General features: G+C 41.3%; 1 protein-coding gene across 1 annotated transcript in view; it reads left to right on the top strand.

Annotated features, from left to right (window-relative positions):
- Positions 1-22,492, top strand: part of LOC129540361 (uricase) — a 37,422-nt gene extending 14,930 nt beyond the window's left edge. The window contains exons 3-8 of the mRNA XM_055401402.2: positions 1,218-1,334; positions 1,437-1,515; positions 15,811-15,997; positions 17,780-17,903; positions 19,965-20,048; positions 22,002-22,492. Of these exons, the coding sequence (XP_055257377.2) occupies positions 1,218-1,334; positions 1,437-1,515; positions 15,811-15,997; positions 17,780-17,903; positions 19,965-20,048; positions 22,002-22,076 (666 nt within the window). The 3' untranslated portion in view covers positions 22,077-22,492. The remainder of the gene's footprint in view (positions 1-1,217; positions 1,335-1,436; positions 1,516-15,810; positions 15,998-17,779; positions 17,904-19,964; positions 20,049-22,001) is intronic.
- The last annotated feature ends 728 nt before the right edge of the window (positions 22,493-23,220 follow it).

Raw genomic sequence — 23,220 nt, 5'->3', positions numbered from 1 at the left:
CTTCCTAATTTTCTCAACTCTATGACCACTTAGTGTCCACATTTGATGGTAACTGTACTTTTCAGAAGGGACTTGGAACTAATGGAATCTGATTTTTTTAGCACTTTACGTCAGATTTCTCTAAAGTGTGATTGAAATTGTGCTGGGTGACCACCAGATTTCTGGGCAATTCAAGATGATTTTTTATTACTAAGAAGTTTAAAAAGACAAGAAATGTAGACTAGAAAGTTTCTTTTTCCATGATTTTGCATGAAATCCACACTAATAATGCATGAAATGAACAAACTAATTGAAAGATTATTTCTGCAAGGCCTGTTTCCACCCTGAACCTTTCTCTTGCTAATCAGAATGGCCCAGTAAGCATAGACAGGGCTCTGGAAAAAAGCATTGCTTTCTTTAAAAATTAATTGAAAATAAGCTTCTAGTACTGTGTTTAAGAAAATGGTTGGGAACCACAAATTCTTGTATTTCCTGTACTGTGTGAGAGATACAGAAAAGTGAAGGAATGGACCTGGATGTTAAAAAAAAAAATTAAATTCATTCATTGTACGTAGTGACCATAATTTCTTATCCAAACCAAGATACTTTTCAGAATGCAGTAGGATGCTTATAAACCTCAGATACGAAACAAACCTATCCTGGAAACCTGTATAGTCTACCTTAATTATAGGCAAAACCATAAATAATCTGTAGACTGAACTACTACCATAAAATAGAGATTAATAAACAGAATTTGGGTGGAAGTAGGGAGGGGCTTTATGGGGGTGGAGAGTTGGAGATGGTCTATAGAAGGCATGTTTGCAAGGAAAGAAAGCTGAAGTGACCCTTCCTTAACATTTTTCCTGGGGAAACTGGGAGGTCTGTCTGCCAGCCTCATAAAGAGAGCAGAGTGTTTTGGAGGATCCTGCAGTACTTTTCCTGGCATGGCTGATGACTCCTTGCTGCTCATCCACTGATGGACAGACACATCCTCTCCGGCGCACAGTTTTCTTTTAAAAACAGGGTAGTGTCACCTGGTGATGGTGATCCATTAACTACACTCAGGGGCCTGTGTGAAAAATTGGGATAAAAAGATAAATTCATATCTAAGATTCTAAGTCTTTGTTTCTCTGATTCTAAAAAACACTTGATCAGGAAAGAGAGCCCCATGGATATTTAAAAATGACTTTCAGTTGGGGCAAGTATTGCTGCTCATTCACATTTGTTTCTCTTTATAGATCAAAAGCATAGAAACTTTTGCTATGAGTATCTGTGAGCATTTCCTTTCTTCTTTTAACCATGTCATTCGAGTTCAAGTCTACGTGGAAGAAGTCCCTTGGAAGCGTTTTGAAAAGGTTGCCTCACTTATTTGTGTTCTCAATTTAATTAAAGACATTGGCTTTATGACATATGCTGAAATTTTACTGGAAACAATCTTTTTTTTCTCTAATTTTCAGAATGGAGTTAAGCATGTCCATGCATTTATTCATACTCCCACTGGAACGCACTTCTGTGAGGTTGAACAGTTTAGGAGTGGTGAGAAAATGTTTTTCATGTTTGATTCTGAAATAGCAATTTTAGGTTTTTTTTTTTTTTTTTCCTTCTAAACAACTCTATCAGCACCAAGGAGAACTGTAGAGAATTTTGAACTCTTTTAAATCTGAGATGGGAATGAAAGTTCTGACCTTGAATTACATTAAAGAACTATCTGCTTTTAATCTTAAAAGTATAAAGATGAAATAATACCCTTTGCAACAAATCTGGGGGTTGAGTGGGGTCAATCATTTTTATTGCATGATCTTGAGGTGAGAGGAAAAAAAGACTCAGGCTGACAAAAGTCTCAAATCTCTGAAATTTCTGACCAGTGCTTTTTATACTATACCAAACTATGATTATAATAACTTTATAGAAATACCTAGAAAATAACAATCACATTTCCTTATTTTGTCCTAATAATAAAACCACTGATATTATTATAATTACAATAAAATAAGCTTCATTTAAAATAGCAGTGACAATTGTATAGTTCTTTCTGTCTAATAAAAAATCTAAATATTAACTGTGGAACATAATTATAATATAGACCTTATTGGTACTGATGACTAAACTTAGCAAAGTATATCTTCCATTGATTTGTTGAGGTTGTCAGAACAGAGTTCAATGATTGGTTAAGAGTTGGACTAGATGAACTTTAAGAACCATGGAGCCACCATGGTAGAAATGTCCCTATCCTGATAAAAAATAAACTTTAGTGATCATTATAAATTGAAAGTGAGGACTCTGAATTTTTTCTTTTCTCATCTCTCTTTTCTTTCGTCTCCTCTCCTTCTCTTCCCCACTTGTTTCTTTCATTTCATTTCTTTTACTTTATCTTTCTTTCATCTCTAGCTCTCTTCACTAAGACTTTAAAGTGGTATCTGGTAAACATCATAAATATCTTTTAAAAGATAAGTAAAATATAAGTGCTTTTTATTCTGAGTTCTACCGAATATTGCCTTCCCTTAGAAAGTCCTAGTCATTTAATATTTTAATCATTTAATGTTTTCCCTATCTGTATTAAATTCTAGACACAGCCAGGGCCTCCTCAGTGTTTGATTAATAGTTATGAAATTATTATTATATAAAGAAGACTGAATAACTAGTTGAAAAGTTGAGAAGATAGTGGGTTTTTAAATCCTCCAAATGTGAAGAGGTTGGTCTGGGCCTCAATGTACTGTACTAGCAAGACTGGTGTAACTAGGGGATTCCTTGTGGTCAAGTGGTTAGGACACAACACTTTCACCATTGAGGGCCTTGGTTGGATCTCTGGTTCAGGAGCTAAGATCCTGCAAGCTGAGCAGCATGGCCAAAAAAACCCCAAAAAAACCCTGGTGCAATGAGGCAGTTTTTGCATGGTAGTTAAGTCTATAGTTCTTGCAGACTAAGATGTTTTGCTTCCTTTATAGATTTCCTATTTTAATTTTTTAAAGGTAAACCAGTTTTTACATTATAGTTTAACTTACAATGTTGTGTTAGTTTCAGATGTACAGCAAAATGATTCAGTTATACACATACACACACATATACATGTATGTGCATATATATTCTTTTGCAGCTTATTTTACATTAGAGATTATTTAAATGCAAGATATTGAATGTAGTTCCTTGTGCTATACATTAGGTCCTTGTTTATCTATTTTATATGTTCAGTTCAGTTCAGTTCAGTCGCTCAGTCGTGTCCGACTCTTTGCGATCCCATGAATCACAGCACACCAGGCCTCCCTGTCCATCACCAACTCCCGGAGTTCACTCAAACTCATGTCCATCGAGTCGGTGATGCCATCCAGCCATCTCATTCTCTGTCGTCCCCTTCTCCTCCTGCCCCTAATCCCTCCCAGCATCAGAGTCTTTTCCAGTGAGTCAACTCTTCACATGAGGTGGCCAAAGTATTGGAGCTTCAGCTTTAGCATCAGTTCTTCCAATGAACATCCAGGACTGATCTCCTTTTGAATGGACTGATTGGATCTCCTTGCAGTCCAAGGGACTCTCAAGAGTCTTCTCCAGTTCAGTTCAGTTCAGTTCAGTCGCTCAGTCGTGTCCGACTCTCCGCGACCCCATGAATCACAGCATGCCAGGCCTCCCTGTCCATCACCAACTCCCAGAGTTCACTCAAACTCATGTCCACAGAGTCAGTGATGCCATCCAGCCATCTCATTCTCTGTCGTCCCCTTCTCCTCCCGCCCCCAACCTTTCCCAGCATTAGAGTCTTTTCCAGTGAGTCAACTCGTCGCATGAGGTGGCCAAAATATTGCACTTTCAGCTTTAGCATCAGTCCTTCCAATGAACACCCAGGACTGATCTCCTTTAGAATGGACTGGTTGGATCTCCTTGCAGTCCAAGGGACTCTCAAGAGTCTTCTCCAGTACCACAGTTCAAAAGCATCAATTCTACGGCAATCAGCTTTCTTCACAGTCCAACTCTCACGTCCATACATGACCACTAGAAAAACCATAGCCTTGACTAGATGGACCTTTGTTGGCAAAGTAATGTCTCTGCTTTTTAATATACTATCTAGGTTGGTCATAACTTTCCTTCCAAGGAGTAAGCATCTTTTAATTTCATGGCTGCAATCAGCATCTGCAGTGATTTTGGAGCCTCCCAAAATAAAGTCTGACACTGTTTCCACTGTTTCCCTATCTATTTTATATGTAGTAAGGTCTGATGCTAAAGCTGAAACTTCAATACTTTGGCCACCTCATGCGACGAGTTGACTCACTGGAAAAGACTCTGATGCTGGGAGTTAATGGGGTGGGAGGAGACGGGGACGACAGAGAATGAGATGGCTGGATGGCATCACCGACTTGATGGACATGAGTTTGAGTGAACTCTGGGAGTTGGTGATGGACAGGGAGGCCTGGCGTGCTGTGATTCATGGGATCGCAAAGAGTCGGACACGACTGAGCGACTGAACTGAACTGAACTGAATGTGTATATATTAATCCCAAATTCCCAGTTTATCTTCCTCCCACAGCTGCTATCCCTTTTGGTAACCATAGGATCAGTTTCTATGTCTGTTAGTCTATTTCTGCTTTGTAAATAAATTCATTTGTATCTTTTTTTTAGATTCCACTTGTAAGTGATATCTTTGTCTGATTTACTTCACTCAATATGATAATCTCTAGGTTCATCCATGTAGCTGCAAATGGCAGTTTTTCATTTTTTATTCTGACTGAGTAATAAATATTCTTTATCCATTCTTCTGCCTATGGACATTTAGGTTGCTTCTATGTCTTGTTGTTATTTTTGTTGTTTGGTTGCTAAGTCGTAACCCCATGAACTATAGCCCACCAGGCTCCTCTGTCCGCGGGATTTGTAGGTTTCCTTTCTCCTTCTCAGGGGAATCTTCCTGACCCAGAGAGTGAATCTGAGTCTTATGCACTGGCAGGAGGATTTTTTTTTAAAACTCTGAGCCACCAGGGAAACCCTTCCATGTCTTGACTGTTGTAAACAGTGCTGCTATAAATGTTGGAATGCCTGTATCTTTTCAAATTAGAATTTTCTTTGGATATAAGGCCAGGGATGGGATAGCAGGATCATATGATTAATTCCTTTCTCTCCACAGTCTCTCTGGCATTTATTATCAGTAGACTTTTTAGGTATTGGCCATTCTGACCTGTGAGAGTGTTACTTGTAGTTTTGTATTTTTCTAAAATTAGCAACATATGTATATGTGCATGGACAGTCATGTCCAACTCTGTGCAACTCCATGAACTGTAGCCTGCCAGGCTCCTCTGTCCATGGAATTCTCCAGGCAAAAATACTGGAATGGGTTGCCATTCCCTTCTCCAGGGGATCTTCGCAACCCAGGGTTTGAAACCGGGTCTCCTGCATTGCAGGCAGATTCTTTATTGTCTGAGCCACCAGGGAAGCCCCAAATTAGCAATACTGTTCATCTTTTCATGTGCGTATTGGCCATCTGTATGTCTTTTTCTGAGAAATGTCTCTTTAGGTCTTCTGACATTTCCTGATTGCATTGTTTGCTTTTTAATATTAAGTTGTATGAGTTATTTATATATTTTGGAAATTAATCCCTTGACATCTCCCAGTCCATAGGTTGTCTATTCATTGTGTTTATTGGTTTATTTGCTGTGCAAAATCGTTAAAGTTTAATTTGGCCCTATTTGTTTATTTTTCTATTTGTATTACTCTAGGAGATGAATAAAAAAAAAATTCCCTGCAATTTATTTCAAACAGTGTTCTGTCAATGTTTTCCGCTAGGAGTTTTATAGTATCTGGTCTTACATTTAGGTCTTTAATCCTTTTTGAGATTATTTTTTGTGTATGGTATTAGAGAATGTTCTATCTTCAATCTTTTACATATAGCTCTCCTATTTTCCCAGCACCACTTATTAAAGAGACTATCTTTTCTCCATTGTAAATTCTTGTCTCTTCTCAGTCTTTATTTTAAAGCCTATTTTGTCTGATATAAGTAAGGCTACTCCAGCTTTCTATTTTAAAAATTTTATTTATTTACTGGCTGTGCTGGGGCTTCATCGCTATGCACAGGCTTTCTCTGGTTGTGGCGAGTGGGGGCCCCTCTTCTAGTGTGAGAGTTCATTTACTGTGTGTAGTGAGTGAGTCCTCATTGTGATAGTATCTCTTGTTTCAGAGCACAGGCTCCAGGTACATGTGCTTCAGTAGTTGTGGCACACTGGCTCTAGAGCACTGGCTTGTGCATGGGCTTAGTTTTCCCACTAAGGCACGTGGGATCTTCCCAGACCAGGGATCGAACCCATATCCCCTATGCTGGCAGGAGGATTCTTAACCACTAGATCACCAAGGAATTCCCTCTAGCTTTCTTTTGATTTCCATTTTCATGAAATACCTTTTACTAATCCCCTCGCTTTCAGTCTATGTATATCTCTAGATCTGAAGTGAGTCTTTTGTAGGCAGCACATATATGGAAGCTGTTTCTTTACCCATTCAGCCAGTCTATATCTTTTGGTTGGATCATTTAGTCCATTTATGTTTAAGGCAATTATTGGTATATATGTTCCCATTGGTTTCCCAGGTGGCTCAGTGGTAAAGAATTTACCTGCCAAGCAGGAGATGCAGGTTTGATCTCTGGGTCAGGAAGATCCCCTGGGGAAGGAAATGACAACCCACTCCGGCATTCTTGCCTGGAATAGCCCATAGACAGAGGAACCTGGTGGGCTACAGTCCATGGGGTCGCAAAGAGTCAGACATGACTTAGTGACTAAATAATAGTGGCAGTAGCTTGTTCCTATTGTCATTTTATTGTTTTGGATTTGTTTTTGTAGGTGTTTTTCCCCCTTCTTTTGTTCTCTTCTTTTGTGATTTGATGACTATCCTTAGCATTTTGTTTGGATTTCTTTTTCTTTTTCTTTGTGAATATCTATTATAGATTTTTGTTTTGTGGTTACCATGAAGTTTTTGCACAGCAATCTATCCATCTATTTAGATAGATAGATACTTTGCATTTGTACTCTCCTCCCCTCATGATTACTGTTTTTTATATTATTTTCTAATCTAAAAATATTTTGTGTATCCCTTAACTTCTTATTGTGGATATGAATGAATTTATTACTTTTGTCTTTTAATCTCCCTACTAGCATTTATTACTTTTTGTCTTTTATTCTCCCTACTAGATTTCCTACTTTTATGCTATGAAAACTGAAGTGTTTTTGAACTTGAGCTCCACTACTTAATGGGCTTCCCTGGTGGTTCAGATGATAAATCTGACTGCAATGCAGGAGTCCTGGTTTCAGTCCCTGGGTTGCGAAGATCCCCCGGAGAAGGGAATAGCAACCCACTCCAGTATTCTTGCTTGGGAAATCCCATGGACAAGGGAACCTAGCAGGCAGTCCTTGTGGTCACAAAAGTCAGACACGACTTGGTGACTAAACTACCCACCCTTAATAACTTTGTGACTGTTAGCACATTAAATACACTACTTCAGTGTTTTTTCATTTGTAAGATGAGGATAACAATGTCTACTTCAGCAATTATCCAGATAATTAAAGGAAATAAATGTTAATTTAAAACATTTAGCATAGTCCCTAACATATAAGAAGCACTCCTTGAAAGAAAGCTGTTATTATTATTTTGAATGATTTTAGAGATCCAGGGAAGGTCTTCGTGTATATATGTGTACATTTGGGTAATTCTGACCAAGATTATGGTGAACTTGCTAGAGAAATAGGCCACAGGGAAATATTTGGAGACTTGTTGCAGAGATGAAGTAATGACCTCAGGCAGTAGAGGCAGAGATGGAGGGACTGCAGAAGCTGGGGAGGGACATTATGTGAGGCATTTTTGAAGTGTGCTTAATAGGTCTGTGTAGTTGCATAGGGATGCAAGGTTAGAGAAAAGGAGGGGTTAAAGTTACCCTCAAGTCAGGAGCCTGGGGGTGTTGACTAAGAATAATACGTGTAATGAGGAAGTTTCCAGAGGAAGCTGGTGAGCTTGGAAATAAGGAAAAGATTTGGAGACTGATAGTTGGTGAAGCCATGGGAAGAAGGACTAATCCAGAAAAACATATAAAGTGAGAATAGGAAAGATGAAAGGGCCCTGGGAAAAATTCCCCAGTTTAAGAGTTAAAAGTTTAAAGACTGAGACAGAAGAATGGTCAGAGAGACAGGAGGAAACTTGGAGACAATGGTATTACGAAAGCAAAAGGAAAAGTGCATTTCAAGAAATGAGGGACAGTTATTGGCGTAACACAATGCGTAACAAGTAGGCTTATATGCAGTGCCTTCCTACACAAAGTTTAATGCTATGTGTAAAAGTCAAGTTCACTGTGGATGTGTGTGTGTTGGGAGGATGCTCTGCTCCAGGAATTTATTGAGGAACCCAGGTTGATGCAACCAGACATTTTATTTATTTATTTATTTTTGTTGGCAAAGTAATGTCTCTGCATTTTATTTTTTTTCACATATGATAATATACATGTTTCAATGCCATTCTCCCAAATCATCCCACCCTCACCGTCTCCCAAAGAGTCCCAAAGACTGTTATATACATCTGTGTCTCTTTTGCTGTCTCGTATACAGGGTTATCATTTCCATCTTTCTAAATTCCATATATATGCGTTAGTATACTATATTGGTGTTTTTCTTTCTGGCTTTCTTCCCTCTATAATAGCCTCCAGTTTCATCCACCTCATTAAAACTGATTCAAATGCATTCTTTTTAATGGCTGAGTAATACTCCATTGTATATATGTACCAAAGCTTTCTTATCCATTCGTCTGCAGATGGACATCTAGGTTGCTTCCATGTCCTCACTATTAATAAACAGTGCTGCGATGAACATTGGAGTACATGTGTCTCTTTCAATTCTGGTTTCCTTGGTGTGTATGCCCAGGAGTGTGATTGCTGGATCATATGGCAGTTCTATTTCCAGATTTTTAAGGAATGTCCACACTGTTCTCCATAGTGGCTGTACTAGTTTGCATTCCCACCAACAGTGTAAGAGGGTTCCTTTCTCTCCACACCCTCTCCAACATTTATTGCATGTAGACTTTTGGATAGCAGCCATTCTGACTGGGGTGTAATGTATCTCATTGTGGTTTTGATTTGTATTTCTCTGATTGTGAGTGATGTTGAGCATTTTTTCATGTGTTTGTTAGCCATCTGTATGTCTTCTTTGGAGAAATGTCTGTTTAGTTCTTTGGCCCATTTTTTGATTGGGTTGTTTATTTTTCTGGAATTGAGCTGCAGGAGCTGCTTGTATATTTTGGAGATTAATTCTTTGTCAGTTGTTTCATTTGCTATTATTTTCTCCCATTCTGAAGGCTGTCTTTTCACCTTGCTTATAGTTTCCTTTGCTGTGCAGAAGCTTTTAATTTTAACTAGGTCCCATTTGTGTATTTTTGCTTTTATTTCCAATATTCTGGGAGGTGGGTCATGGAGGATCCTGCTGTGATTTATGTCGGAGAGTGTTTTGCCTATGTTCTCCTCTAGGAGTTTCATAGTTTCTGTAACCAGACATTTTAATCCTTTCCTTTCTGGGTCACCTTGAGAGTGGACCCCCATACCAGGCAAGTGGAAGAAAAGAGCATGGAGGAGAAAACGGAGGGGTAAAGCCACTCAAGCATAGCACCAGGCCTGAAAGTAGCACAGAGCACATCAAACGAAGAGAACCCAATTACACAACCACACCTGAAGGCTGGGAAATGTAGTCTAGCCAAGGACCCAGGAAGAAGAGAAGCTGCCCACGGTCTCTGCTGCAGGAAGGTTAAAAAGTCTGGCTTGAAAGGAAACTGAAGAGGTTGTTCAGTTTGGCAGTTGGACATTGGTGAACTCCCTCTGCAAGAATATTTAGCAGAGCCCTGGAGGTGGAAGTGGAGTGGCCAGATATAGGGCTCAGCTGATCAAAGAAAGAAGACAGGCTTCACACCCTGTTCTTTCCAGCAATTACCAGGAGCTATCAACAGCTTGCTTGCTAGTCACCTGGCTGCTGCAGGGTGGGAAAACTTATCAACAGAATCGGGCCCAAAGCTTTTTCTTTAGGCAGAAAACTTCAGGGTGTTGCAATCACTGTGGCGATGTTCCCAGAGCTCCAGCTTGACTGTCTAGAGCCCAGTAAACCCTGCCCCCCCATAGCATGTGGGGCTGGCAGGGATCTGAAGGGAGGAGGCATCTGCTGCCTGGGTGTGTGCAGTATGTGTGTGCACACGTCCCTGAGTGTGCATATCTTCCTGTGTTGTCTATTTGAAGATGATATTCGTACTCTGTACCTCTTTGGATTTTTGGTAACAAAATTTAATTCTTAATTTGCTTATTTTCCAAGATCTAAAACCACAGATATCATGAGATGATTCAGTGTACAATCATTGTCATAAGAAATACCCTTACATAGGCATAACTGGAGAAAATAATTATTATCTGACACACACACACACTCCAGTTCACATGCTGAAGGCTGCTTTTTTTTGTTATTTAGTTGCTAAGTCTTGTCTGAATCTTTTGTGACCCCATAGTCTATAGCCTGCCAGGCTTCTCTGTCCATGGAATTTTCCAGGCAAGAATACTGGAACGGGTTGCCATTTCCTTCTCCAGGGATCTTCCCAACCCAGGGATCGAACTCACGTTTTCTGCATTGACAGGCAGATTCTTTGTCACTGCACCAGCAGGGAAATCCAAAGGCTACTGTTGCAAACCTCTAAATAAGACTTCTGTTGGGGAGCTGGCTAGAGTCATGAGAATTCTGCCGCCTCGAACACATATACTTAATCACACATTCAACCTACAACTTTCCCCAGCAGGATATGTAACTGGCTTTCTCCTAATGGACTGGGTTCGTTTTTATTGATTGAACAAATATTTAGAGAAAGCCCACTGAATCTGAGGAACCCATTTTAGGCCCTGAGAATTGCTGTCAAACTCCTACTACTCTATCGTTTCCTACCGTATCTTTTAAAGTTACATCATGAAGTGTACTTTCAGCTGTTTCAGAGTCTGCTAGTTCCATGGGGGAATCTGGAAGAGAGAGACATTTTTTCACCAAAGAGATGAGGGTGCTATGTTTGTGACTTCCTCAGCTCTGAGAGGAGAGCGAGGCTCTGCATGTGTGGTACAGGCTGTGGTGTAGGCATTATTTTGAACCTCAATCTTCTGAACTCTTTTCTCTCATGAGTCTCTCTGAACTGCAAGCTTAGACAAGCCTTGAAGTCACTAGGATTGTTAAGTCCCTAATTTAAACTAGTTGAAATAAGCAGAAAATCCTGCCAACACACACACACACGCACACACACACAATTTGAATTATAATACATAATTCTTTAAGGATCAAATTTCTCCCAATCTGACACTAATTATAAAAATGCAACTAAAGCATAACCAAATCAAGGACTGAAAGATAAAGAAGATATTTCAAATAAGAGATACTGTCTTCTAATGGTGAAAAATATCTATTGACATGGGGACTAGCAAGGGTAGGAAGATGGTTTAAGGAAGTGGGGAGATGAAACTGAAGCCCAGAAGAAGAGATTTAAGAGGTGTCAAGCAGGACAGATGGAAGAGAAGAGAGGAAAATAGGAGACTCACGACAGAGAGGGTCACTGCCAAGAAGTTTGCTTGTGTCATTCTGATGTCAAGGCTAAGGCACTCATCAGTTATTTCAAATGAAAATTTCTTGGCAAGCACAATATCTTTTAAAAATTGTCTTGAGGATCACTTTGCTGTACAAAAGCCAGTTAACTTCCTTCCATGGGGTGACGTCATCTCTCCTCATCCAGAATTGCACACAGAGAGCTTTCACCTTCCTTCCATGAGCTAAATGGACTCTCAGAGGCAAATGATATTTAATTGATCTTCACTTGTTCTAGCACTTTACAGGTTTGAGGTTTTCTACTAGAATTATTTAATATAGTTTTAAAATACCCCCTTTTAGCTATTTGTGTCCTTTTTGGAGGTGTTAAATGTGGAAGCAATTATCCTTTTCATGACAGGATTTTTTTTTTTTCTTGGCTCAGTAAAGCTTTGTGCTTTGTGACACCTGATGCGTAGGTAAGGAATCAGGCTTATTTTCTATTAATTTGCAGTGAGTTTCTTTCCCTTAGAGACCTGAAGGGGTAGGATGTATGCTTCTCTGAGAGATAAACCACAATCTGTTAAGTGTGTAGGAGGACACTAAAAGCTGGAAAATTATATTCTAGCAAAGGAAAATGTGGAAATCTTCCTTTTGTGTTACTCCATAAACATGGCAGAAAGGCAAAAATGAGCTGATTAAGTGGTTTCATGGGAAGTAACCTAGAAAAGGACAGTCTTTGGGGTTGAATTATTTCTTGTCTTCTAAATTGGAATCTTTTTTAGAGTGTGTGAAGTATCATATTTTTAGTTGATAGGCCCATGAATTTGAAAGGCTCAGGTTCCTACTAGTGTTCAGTCAGCTGGGGCACCGCCAGCAGAAAAGATAAAATAAGCTTCCAGATTTCATCGAGGGTGTCTGATGTGTGCCAAGAGAATTTATTTTTCACATTCAAAGAGAATAAGTTTTTGTTGTTGTTGTTCATAGAATGATGAGCATACCAGCGTAGATAGTTTGTGTTCTGCCTAAACCATGGCAGTAGTGAACTGTCTTGGAGAATGTAATATGTTTTATACTGCATGAAACTGAAGCCAAAATATATTAGAAAATACAACTGCTTTCTCCATTTTCAGATTCTAATGAGAAAGTAGATCATTTCAAAGTTGCCTAGCAAACTGACACTCCCCAAAGATGAACAAATATCATCCCAGGGCCAGAGGCGGATAGGAATGGCATGTCAGAAGGAATTTTCAGAACCCAATGATCCTTTGTGAAACATGGGCAGTATTTACAGGGGGTTGAAGTCAGTTAGGGCAAAATCATCTTAGTAACTTCTGTAGAGCATTTCCAATGGGGCAGCCATTTTACTGAGTCCTTTATGTGTACCATCTTAGACGTCTATCGCCTCTGGGCAACAGTTATGATTATTATCTTCTGCAAATGAGAAAGTCAAGATAGTATTTCTATCAGGGAAATACTGCTCATAAACAGGGGATGAGAGTCACGAAGAGTACTGGAGTTGAATTCAAAGGATCAGAGTCCCAAGACTGTGGACTCAACTGTATGGAACACAGAATCTGGAAATCCTCTTATGATTGAGACAGTTGAGAGGTCCAAGTCTGGTTGGCTCACAGAGATGCTGGCGATCAAGGCCATCTATACAGGAAAAGTGGAAATGGATAGAGTTTGCCTTTGGTTTCTCTTGTCTTCTCTTTATTCACCTTCAAGGGTTCCCACCACTTGTTCTAACCCCACTCCTGATTGCAAATTGAAGTCTCATTTCTAGAGGATTTTTTTCCTAGGAGGGATTACTATTAGAAGTAAATTATGATACCAGTTTATAAAATACTAAGGAGTCACTCCTTGAAGGGGTCTTGGTATTTCAATAGGAAGTTTTTGAATGATAAAATATTTTCAAAACACGTAGGGATCATTTCTAAAATGGGGGTTTCATTTCAAACCAATGGGGATGGTATTTTTCAACTAGGGGCTCTGTCTGAAGCCCTCAAAGCACATTGTGGAATGATGGTGGCAATTTTCTTGTCTCTTGGAAAGTCCTCTTTTATTATAGAAATGGAAAGATAGAATTGAAAGAAGGAGGAAACATTTTGAGGATGGGAAGTGATGCAAAAGGGGAGAAGAAAAGCATGAAATCTCATAATGGGGTGGTGAGTTCAAACTCCACCTCTGCTAGTGTCTAGCCATGTGACTAGAATGCATGTTGGCAGTAGGACCTTCTCAGTCAGTATTGATGCCCTCCCCTTCTACCCCTGATATACTGTCTGAGAGCTGAGAGGAGGGGCCAGATCAGGAAGGGAAATGCTAGAGACTGACAGAGGAGAACTGTCTAGAAGAAAAAGACACTAAGTTATGAGGCTAAGTTGTTACGGTGAATCAATGGCATTGCGTTCATTCATTCATTCATTTAACGGACATTTATTGATTGCTTCTGCAATTCTCTTGGGTCTGAGACTTGACTCACTTGGATTAGCTCTACACTGCATTTTGAAATGCTGATTTTGCAGAATTGTGTCTTTATACACTTAGAATCTGATAAAGTCAACCAACTTAAGGTATTAAGTCCAGGTATTCTCTTGACCCTTCTTCAAATAAAGCTTCCAGTGAGAACTTCGGAATGTTAAACAAATACCATTTTCTATCTTACCACATTGTCCTAGAATACTCTGGCCAGAATGCACATATTTAATCAGCAGATCTACCACTAACCATGGCCCCTGTGCTCTCTGGTAGGCACACACATGTGGTTGGGAAAATATCAGAAATATAGTCCTCGTTTACCTACTTGTGAAACTCCACAGTTCCCAAGTTAACCACAGCAATTGAAATCACATAGGATGACGTGAACCACTGGATTATTAAGAGCTGTCCAGGATTTTAATTGACGATCATGGATTACATCCTTGTTCTTTTACCAGGGCCATGTGCAACATAGTGGTGCATGATGATATACCTCCAGCTTTTGACTTAAGATTATAGGTCAAAAGGGGTAGATATTAATCAGGACTAATTTCAAGATCTAAAAGAGGTTGACCTTAGTCATCCTGCTTTGACTATGTTATTGGGAATTTGCACCCAACTGCTCCCTGAGTATACCGGCCTCACCAGCCTGCACATACAAAATAAGGCCATGATGATGTTAATTCCTGAATTTCCCTGGTCTTGTAGTTCTCTTATTATCAAACTGTTGTATCTCTCTAGCCCAACTCTCCCACCTTCTCCCAGCCTAGAGGGCTGTCCTTGGGAAGAAAGCTGCTCTCCACAGACATTGTGTCCCCTGGGCTTCCCAGTGTGTCACCTGGTGCCATGTTCTCTTCAGGCTACACCAAATTGCTGGAGCTACAGTGCGTTCGTTCCACAGGGAAAAAGAAAGACTCTTCCCCTCACTAACTCAGTACCCTACCTGTCACCTGGGCCCTGAGGTAGAACTACCTGGCATAAGCAAACAAGGTTTTCAGATTTTTGCCTCTCTCGCCACCACCTTTCCAATGCACCTCATGAGGTGATGTCAGGGACTGCCAGAGAGACATATCATCTCCAACAATATTTTCAACTCTGCCCTCTCTCCCCCAGGTCCCCACAAACCAACTTTGCCCCCTCTCAGTTTAGTTCAGCCAAAAGCTAAAAACCTTTATGGGTGTCTGCATATGCAGTCTGTAACTTACGGATCACTGGTCTCATCTTCCCAGTCTCCATTTAGGCTCATTCAGGCCCATGCTGCTACCCATTCATAAAACTGTCTTGTTTTGCTGAGTTCATAAGCACAGGGAACTGAGGGGTCTGGTGGGGTTTGAGGGGTCTGTAGCTATTCGGCAGTACAGAGAACCCACATGAGAACCACCCCCAATTGAAGGCATCACAGTGCTGGACAGAAGAGCTGCTTTTGAGGAGTTTATGAACTCTTTCCAGCATGACTACCTGCTGAGTGAGATGGAGCTCAAGATGTGGAAGGTAATTTGGCCTAGAAGACACACTTGCATGTAGCTGAGAAAAAGGTTCCTGTGGGCTTCAACACAGCATGGAGGTTTAGTCTCTGCCGTTCAGTTCTCCTAGGGCATGAGAAGGCAGGGAGTTGTGGAATTCAGATTGGGGGAAAGGCACACCATCTTCATCACATGGACTTCACAGGGGACCAAGAGACAGAATACTTGGGGAGTGATGTTGCTCTTTGTACAGACACAGTGTGCCATATTTTAATGACCTCAGAATCCTCAGGGCTAGGCAGTAAGAAGCACTGTTTCCTTTATGACTTCATTCCCTCTTACCTTTTCACTTAAAACAGGACCTCCAGTCATTCATTCTGGAATCAAAGACCTCAAGGTCTTGAAAACAACGCAATCTGGATTTGAAGGATTCCTCAAGGATCAGTTCACCACCCTCCCTGAGGTGAAGGACCGGTGCTTTGCCACCCAAGTGTACTGCAAGTGGCGCTACCACCACGGCAGAGACGTAGACTTTGAGGCCACCTGGTATGAAGAAGTGCTAGGGTCTGGCACTGGTGCAGGTCATGTCTGCCCTCTTTTCCGGGGGCCTAGGAGTCTTCAATCTGAAAGAGAAACTTGGAAGCCATTTGGTTCAGCCTCCCCACTGTAAGAAATCCCTTCTGATGAATAACAGAAAGAACACTGGTCTTACTCTGAGTTAGTAAACCTGCACTTGAATCTTAGATGCTCTTAGCTATAACAGCCTTAAGTGGACTGCCTGATTTCTCAGATTCTCTTTCCTAATTGACTAAATCAGTAGTACACAAACATGATTAGGTATCAGAACCACTTGGGGGGTTTGTTATACTGTAGCTCACTGAGCCCATCCCCAGAGGTTCTGATTCTGTGGCCTGGAATGGGGCCTGAGAACTTGCATTTTCTAACAAACTCCCAGGTGTTGCCCATGCTGCTGGACCAGAGGCCACACTTCCAGAATCACTGGATCAAATGAGGATAGTGGCCTTGTCACTTCATAGCAGATGCAGGGAGGGCTAAACCAGGCTGACCAAACTCATCCGAGTCTGTAAAGGGCTTTCCTGATTTTAACACTGAAGGTCCCATGTCCTAGGAACCCCCTTGGTCCCAGTCAAATTGGCCACCGTAGGCCAAACTCAAAACAAGATGACAATTACAGAAGCATTTTATAAATGATAAATTCTTTAACATTGTGAAGGTATGACTTTTCTTTTAACATCCTTGACAAGCAGTGATTAGGCCTCTGAATTTCCAGTTTGCTTTTGACCAGGTATCTCATTCCTTTGTCGAAGTTCTAATTGTTAGAAGCTTGTACCCTGTGATGAGCTAGAATCTGCCTCTGGTAGCTTCCTCCCACGGGCAGAGTGTTGCTCTGCTCCTTTTATTATATGCTAGGTTGGAAATGCTTGAAGAGAACCTCACTTCAGTCTTTTTTTTTTTTCCTCGTTTTTTCAAGTGTCACCCGTGGGCAGCAGTCTGATGTAGTTATGTTGAAATGAGTATGAAATTGAGATAGTCAGGGTACCAGTTGGGCCTCCCACTAAGGAGAAGGACTGAGAGTGGGTCATTTAGTTTTTAAGCTCAGATTCCTTCCAAATTGGGGATAATAATAATAGGAATTGCCTCAGGTACATTGAGAAAATTTAATGAAGTAATCACATAAAATACTTAGCCTACAGTCTGGCATGGTAAAACCCCTGAAAAATGCAGCAATTCAAGCAACCAGCCAAGCCAAGCATTACAAAGAAACTTACCCTGGAATGCCCATTGAGCCCTGTTGCCAGATTATGAAGATAGTCTAGTTATGCTCAATATGTCTGTTGACTGGTGTGTGCGTGTGTGTGTGTGTGTAAGGAAATGAGAAGTTAGGTGTTTTTTTTTTTCTTTTTTTTTTTAGGTATTTTTTTTTCTTTTTGGCATTATAATATATTCCCATGCTGTGCTAAGTCACTCTGTTGTGTCTGACTTTTTGCACCCCCGTGGACTATAGTCCAACCAGGCTCCCCTCTCCATGGGATTCTCTAAGTGAGAACACTGGAGTGGGTTGCCATGCCCTCCTCCAGAGGATCTTCCCAACCCGGGAATTGAACTCGCATCTGTTAGGTCTCTTGCACTGGCAGGCGGGTTCTTTACCACTAGCACCACCTGGGAAGTCCCTATAATTCTCTCTAAAACCAGCAATAAAACTGTTTGGGGTGGGGGGTGGACAGAGAGGTCCCCACATCTTAGTTTCACAGTGAATTCCCAAAGACCACCCTGTGGGAGCCCTCAGGTCTCCTTTCTGTGTTCTAGGGAGGCTGTCAGGGGCATTGTCCTGGAGAAATTTGCTGGACCCTGTGACAAAGGCGAGCACTCGCCCTCAGTCCAGAAGACCCTCTATGACATCCAAGTGCTCTCCCTGAGCCAGCTTCCTGAGGTACGTTTTGTCACTTGCCATTCTGAAGACTGAGAGAACTTTCTGTGTCTCCTGTTAGCTCTGAGAAAGAGCTGAGAGTTAAAATAAGAAAGTGGAAGACACATGAAAAATGACATCTGTTGTTGCTCAAAAGCTTGTTATAGCAAGTGAGAAAAGAGAAAAAAAAGTGGAGAAATCTGTGCAACCTGAAAACATAGGCCACTGCTGTAGCTCTTTAGTTTTCACGAAGATTCTGAGTCTCTTCAATCTGCTACAATTTGAGTCTCATATTTAGGACACTTGAATGGCCTGAAGGAGGGGTAATTATCCCAAGGGTCTATGTTTCAGGAGAGCCAGAGAATGAAGGATAAATGCAGAGAGATTGCATCCATCCATCCATTTGATATTATTGAATGTTACTATGTCTCTATCAGCACATGAGAAAATCAGGGATAAATTAGACATAGAGTCCCATAGATTCAACCCTCAATGAGTTCATCATGCAGTGAAAGAAGAAAATAAGTAAGCTAACAATTCAATAAACAATAGAATATTATGGAAATTCAGAAGATGGCACCTAATTCAAGTATATGGGAAGTGCCTGTCAGGCTCTCTGGAAGGAGAGGTATTTGAGTTGAGCCTTAAGGGACAAGTAGGGGTTTTCAAGGGTGAGGGAGGGGTAGGTATGGACAATAGGAGGCAGCATGGAACAGGCATTTATTGTTGAAGGCCTGCCACACGTGAAGCTCCAGGAGTGAAAGCTCTTCCATGTGCCTAGAGATGAGGTGGGAAGCAGGTCTAGAGAGCTTTGTGGTGTTTGTAGAGTCTATATTTTATCCTGAAAAAATCTTAGGAGTCACTGAGGGGTCTACGCAAGGTGCCATGCTACCAGCTTTGCACTCTAGAAAGACCGCTCTGAAAGATGTGTGATAGATTAAAAGGATGATGGGCCATAGACAAGGAGACCTATTGGGAGGTTGTTGCAGGAAGCTTGGAAGGAGGGCATGAACCATGGCCATAATGGGATGGAAAGGACAGTGCTATCCTTTGATCTGGGCAAGAGGGACACCAACCATGGCCCAGAGGCCCCCTTCAGGCCATCCTCTAGCTATTCTTCTCTCTACTGGAAGAGGCACTTCAAGGCAGTAAACACTTCAGGAGCCCATGCTTCCCCTTCTAGACCATTCTCTGGGATGTTTGCCATCAGGCAGCTTGACATACAAGCTGGAATATCCACCCACAGAGTCCAAGAGGGAGGATAGGGTGGGCCAGGGGTTGGGGGCTGGCTCTTCCCATGCTACCAGGTCCTGGTCTGATGCTGCAAGGAGTCAGAGGATTTCAAATTTGGTCCTGACCTTCCAGATAGTTGTGAAGGACTATCTGTTAAGTTACAGAGATAGAACATATTTCTGTCTCTATATTTTGGCTTGATTCATAACTTTAAATCTTTAAACATGTGGTATGAGTGTGTGCTAAGTCACTTCAGTTGTGTCCAACTCTTTACAACCTTACGGACCATAGCCCACCAGGCTCCTCTGTCCATGGGATTCTCCAGGCAAGAATACTGGCGTGTGTTGTCATTTCCTCCTCCAAGGGATCTTCCTGACCTAGGGATTGAACCCACGTCTCCTGCATCTCCTGCATTGGCAGGTGGGTTCTTTACCACTAGTGCCACCTAGGAAGTCCAAAACATCTGGTGTGGGGACCTCCAGGTGTTTGTACTCCAGGGCCTGCAAATGTTGAGGTCAGGCCTGGAGGGGAGGTTATGGACTGAGCGGGAACTGAAGAAGTTGATGGGCTAACATCTGGAGGCCAGCTGGATGCTGAATACTTCCCAGGTGTCTGACCCCAGGAGACTTTACTTTTCTGAGAAATGGATTTCATACACAGAAGGAGGAGTGAGTCCATCATTTAATAACAGTACTAGCTAGAGGGAACAGTGTCGAGCAGTAGAGGAACATCAGAGGGTGTCCCAGAGACAGAGGTGGAATCTGAGTAATGAGCTTGTTGGAGGTTGGGGGCGAGTAGTGACAGAGACAGATTCCCAGTTTTTCAACAGATATGTATTATTGTGGATTCCAGATAGAAGATATGGAAATCAGTCTGCCGAACATTCACTACTTTAACATAGACATGTCCAAAATGGGACTGATCAACAAGGAAGAGGTAAGATAACTTTTTAAATATTTAAAGCACATTTTCCCTGCCTTGCCCACTTTTTAACCCTCTTTGTAGACTTGGGGTGGTACAACTGCCACAACTTTTAATAGCTGTTGGTGTTGGGATATTTATAGTTGCAACTGTTTAGAGCCCACTTAGACTCTGGCCTTTCAGTATCTGAGGTTGGGATGCCCTAGAAGTGGATGAATGCTTATAGAGGAGGCTTGAAATTTGCAGAGAGTAAAAGACAAAGAAAGAACAGAGTGTGCCCAAAGAAACAGCTCTGAAATCCACTTCTCCAAAAGGTGCCACAGAAGGTCACAGCTTCATTATTTTTCCATCACAAGGCAATGAGAAGAAAGGAAAAAGATTATCTTTTTATTTTCTTCTATCATCCCTAATTTTAAATAGTCAGTTTGAATAACATGCAATAAACACACACAAAATGAAAGATATTTGTGTTTCTAATTGCAATTACAGCAGGCAAGATGAGGAAGTTCAGTTTTCGAAAGGAAACCTGGCCTTAGAAAAAGCACTTAACCATGACTTGCTTTTAGCCATGGCAGAAGGTTCAGCCAAGTTAGTGTGTTTCACTAGCCAGCCTGAAGTTCCAACAGATAGGCCTGCTGTGCTCAGTCCTAGGAGATCAGAACTGTCCCTCCCCACTTGGATCACTCTCAGACTGGCAGGACTTCTCTGATACATCTTCCCATGGGCTTCCAGTGTGCTAAAAAACACACCATTTTGTTGGATGCTTCTAGTGTGTTGGGGAAGTGAGATAGAAAGGGACCCTCTGGCTGCGTGGCTGTGCAGCCAGAGAATCATCTCATTTGATGGAAAAAGGTCAGTGAAGGGTATCCAGAAGGTCCTACCTTCTGGGCCTGCTGCCCCAGGAGCCTTATCAGTCACAGCCATCTGGCCAGGTACCGTGTTTCTGTTCTGTACGTTATGCTCCATCACGCTCTGTACTGTGACAGCTGTGAGGGAGGCTGGGGAGCAGCGCTGGGAAGTAAGGTCATGCTGAGGTGCCTGGTATGGCTGAAATAGGGCCCCGAGTTGCAGAGGAGGACAGTCACTGTCCATTCAGCTGGAAGGAGAGGCAGCACTGTTTACTTCAGAGATGGAGGGGATGTAGATTCCCAGAATGCCGCTGTTAATTTGGATGTAAAGACTTTTTTGATAGCTTACTTTCTAAAGGGCAGAAAAGGGACATGTTCAGCAAAGGTGAAACCAACGGGCCCCAAACAGAAAGGCTCAGGCTCATGGTTAGAGCAGTGCTTAGTTCAGGAACCCCAACCTAAGGAGGAGGGTCTCCCAAGGCTCCTGATACCCCAGGCCTGCAGTGATCCTGGCTTGATGGTGTTCTGGTAGACAGAGGCCACTGTGTCTTTAGCTCTAAGAAGTCAGACTCAAAACTTCCTCTGGAGACCTGCAGGCAGGAAGGCCTGAGGTCCTTTGGGTCAGGCTCTGTGTAAAGGCATCCAAGGGGGTGAACAAGCTGTCCCTATGTCTGTGTTTGTACCTTGAGGATGGCTGGTCACTCATGGGCCCTCACTCAGCAAGTGCCTACAAAGTGAGGGCAATATATGAGAAGCAGGGAGTCCGGACACGAAGAAAACAGCAGAGAAGTGACTAATGACAGAGTGGAGGACATAAGAACTGCAAATGCAGAGCTGTCTGGAGCCATTTAGCATTGGGCTAAGAGTCCTGAGGACCTCAAATGTTCCTGAGGGCATGACAGTATTATAACATTGGACAATGATTGATGTTCCAAGTGAGTCATCAAGCAAAGGCCAAATTATGTTCACTACACTCTGTTTTAAAAGCAGGGATATGTAATGCATCTGAGAAACATTTATATCCTGATAATTAAAAAGTTTTGAAAAACTCTGTAATTTTCTGGAAAATCACCTCATCTCTCTTCAGTGTCTCTGAAGTTGCCCTTTGTTTTTTCTACAGGTCTTGTTACCATTAGACAATCCATATGGCAGAATTACTGGTACAGTCAAGAGGAAGCTGACTTCAAGGCTGTGACATTGTGGCCACCAGTGGGAGTCCATGCTCCATTGAGGCATTGCTTAAACCACTTGTGATGCTGGAAATCATAGTGCATAGCTGTGCAAATTTTCAACCTAGTATGTTGATTTATAGTGTTCATTTTCCTCCTATATGAAAGAATTCTTCTATACCTAACTCAGCAAAGTGTTTTGGGATTAGTAATTAAAACATGCATTGTGGACGCAGTTTACTTCACAAATGCTGAGTAGTATTAGAATAATCATAAATCAGTCTTTCATTTTAGTGGTTTTGGGCCTTCCTATCTTAGAGGAACTTTAGAATGCATTCAATAGGAAGATAATCATGAATCAATGGAGGTGTGATAACAGTTAATCTTGTGAACAAATTTAAGAAGCCAGCATTCCCTTCATCCTACTGATGCTAAAACTTGCTCCTTGGCAATGGAGAAAATGTAATGATAAAGTAATATTTTGAAAAATATTACCATTGTGACTTCAATTAGACTGAATACTTGAGTTCTTAAATATGCTGTAGCATATGTATAATTGGGAGTTTATTTCTACTCTAAAAGTACTTTTGAAATTTTAATGTATTGGTTTTATGAATTTTACAGCCCTTAAAGAATGTTTAGTACACACTGAGGCATTGAAAAAAAGTGTAAATTGTTTGAATAATGCACCACTTTGGCACAAAGAGTCACATTTAGTAAATGGTAAGTCATTACCCAGGAGGTTGAATATACATATAGAAAGAAGACTAAAGACTATATGTATGAATGTATCAGCAGTGATGATTTCTGGATGGTGGGATTATGAGTGATTTTTGTATTTTGTCTTATGATTTTCTGAATCTTCCAGATATGAACATTTATTACTTTTATAATCAGAGAAAGAAATATAATTGATGATTTAAAGATATATGCATATTTGAATGGTCTGAAAGAGATGGGAATCCCAGACCACCTGACCTGCCTCTTGAGAAACCTGTATGCAGGTCAGGAAGCAACAGTTAGAACTGGACATGGAACAACAGACTGGTTCCAAATAGGAAAAGGTGTACGTCAAGGTTGTATATTGTCACCTTGCTTATTTAACTTATATGCAGAGTACATCATGAGGAACGCTGGGCTGGAAGAAGCACAAGCTGGAGTCAAGATTGC

Source organism: Moschus berezovskii, chromosome 4, assembly GCF_049115385.1.
Source record: "Moschus berezovskii isolate FMDL1 chromosome 4, NW_MosBer_1.0, whole genome shotgun sequence".
Classification (NCBI taxonomy): Eukaryota; Metazoa; Chordata; class Mammalia; order Artiodactyla; family Moschidae; genus Moschus; species Moschus berezovskii.
This window is presented reverse-complemented; position numbering and strand designations above follow the sequence as displayed.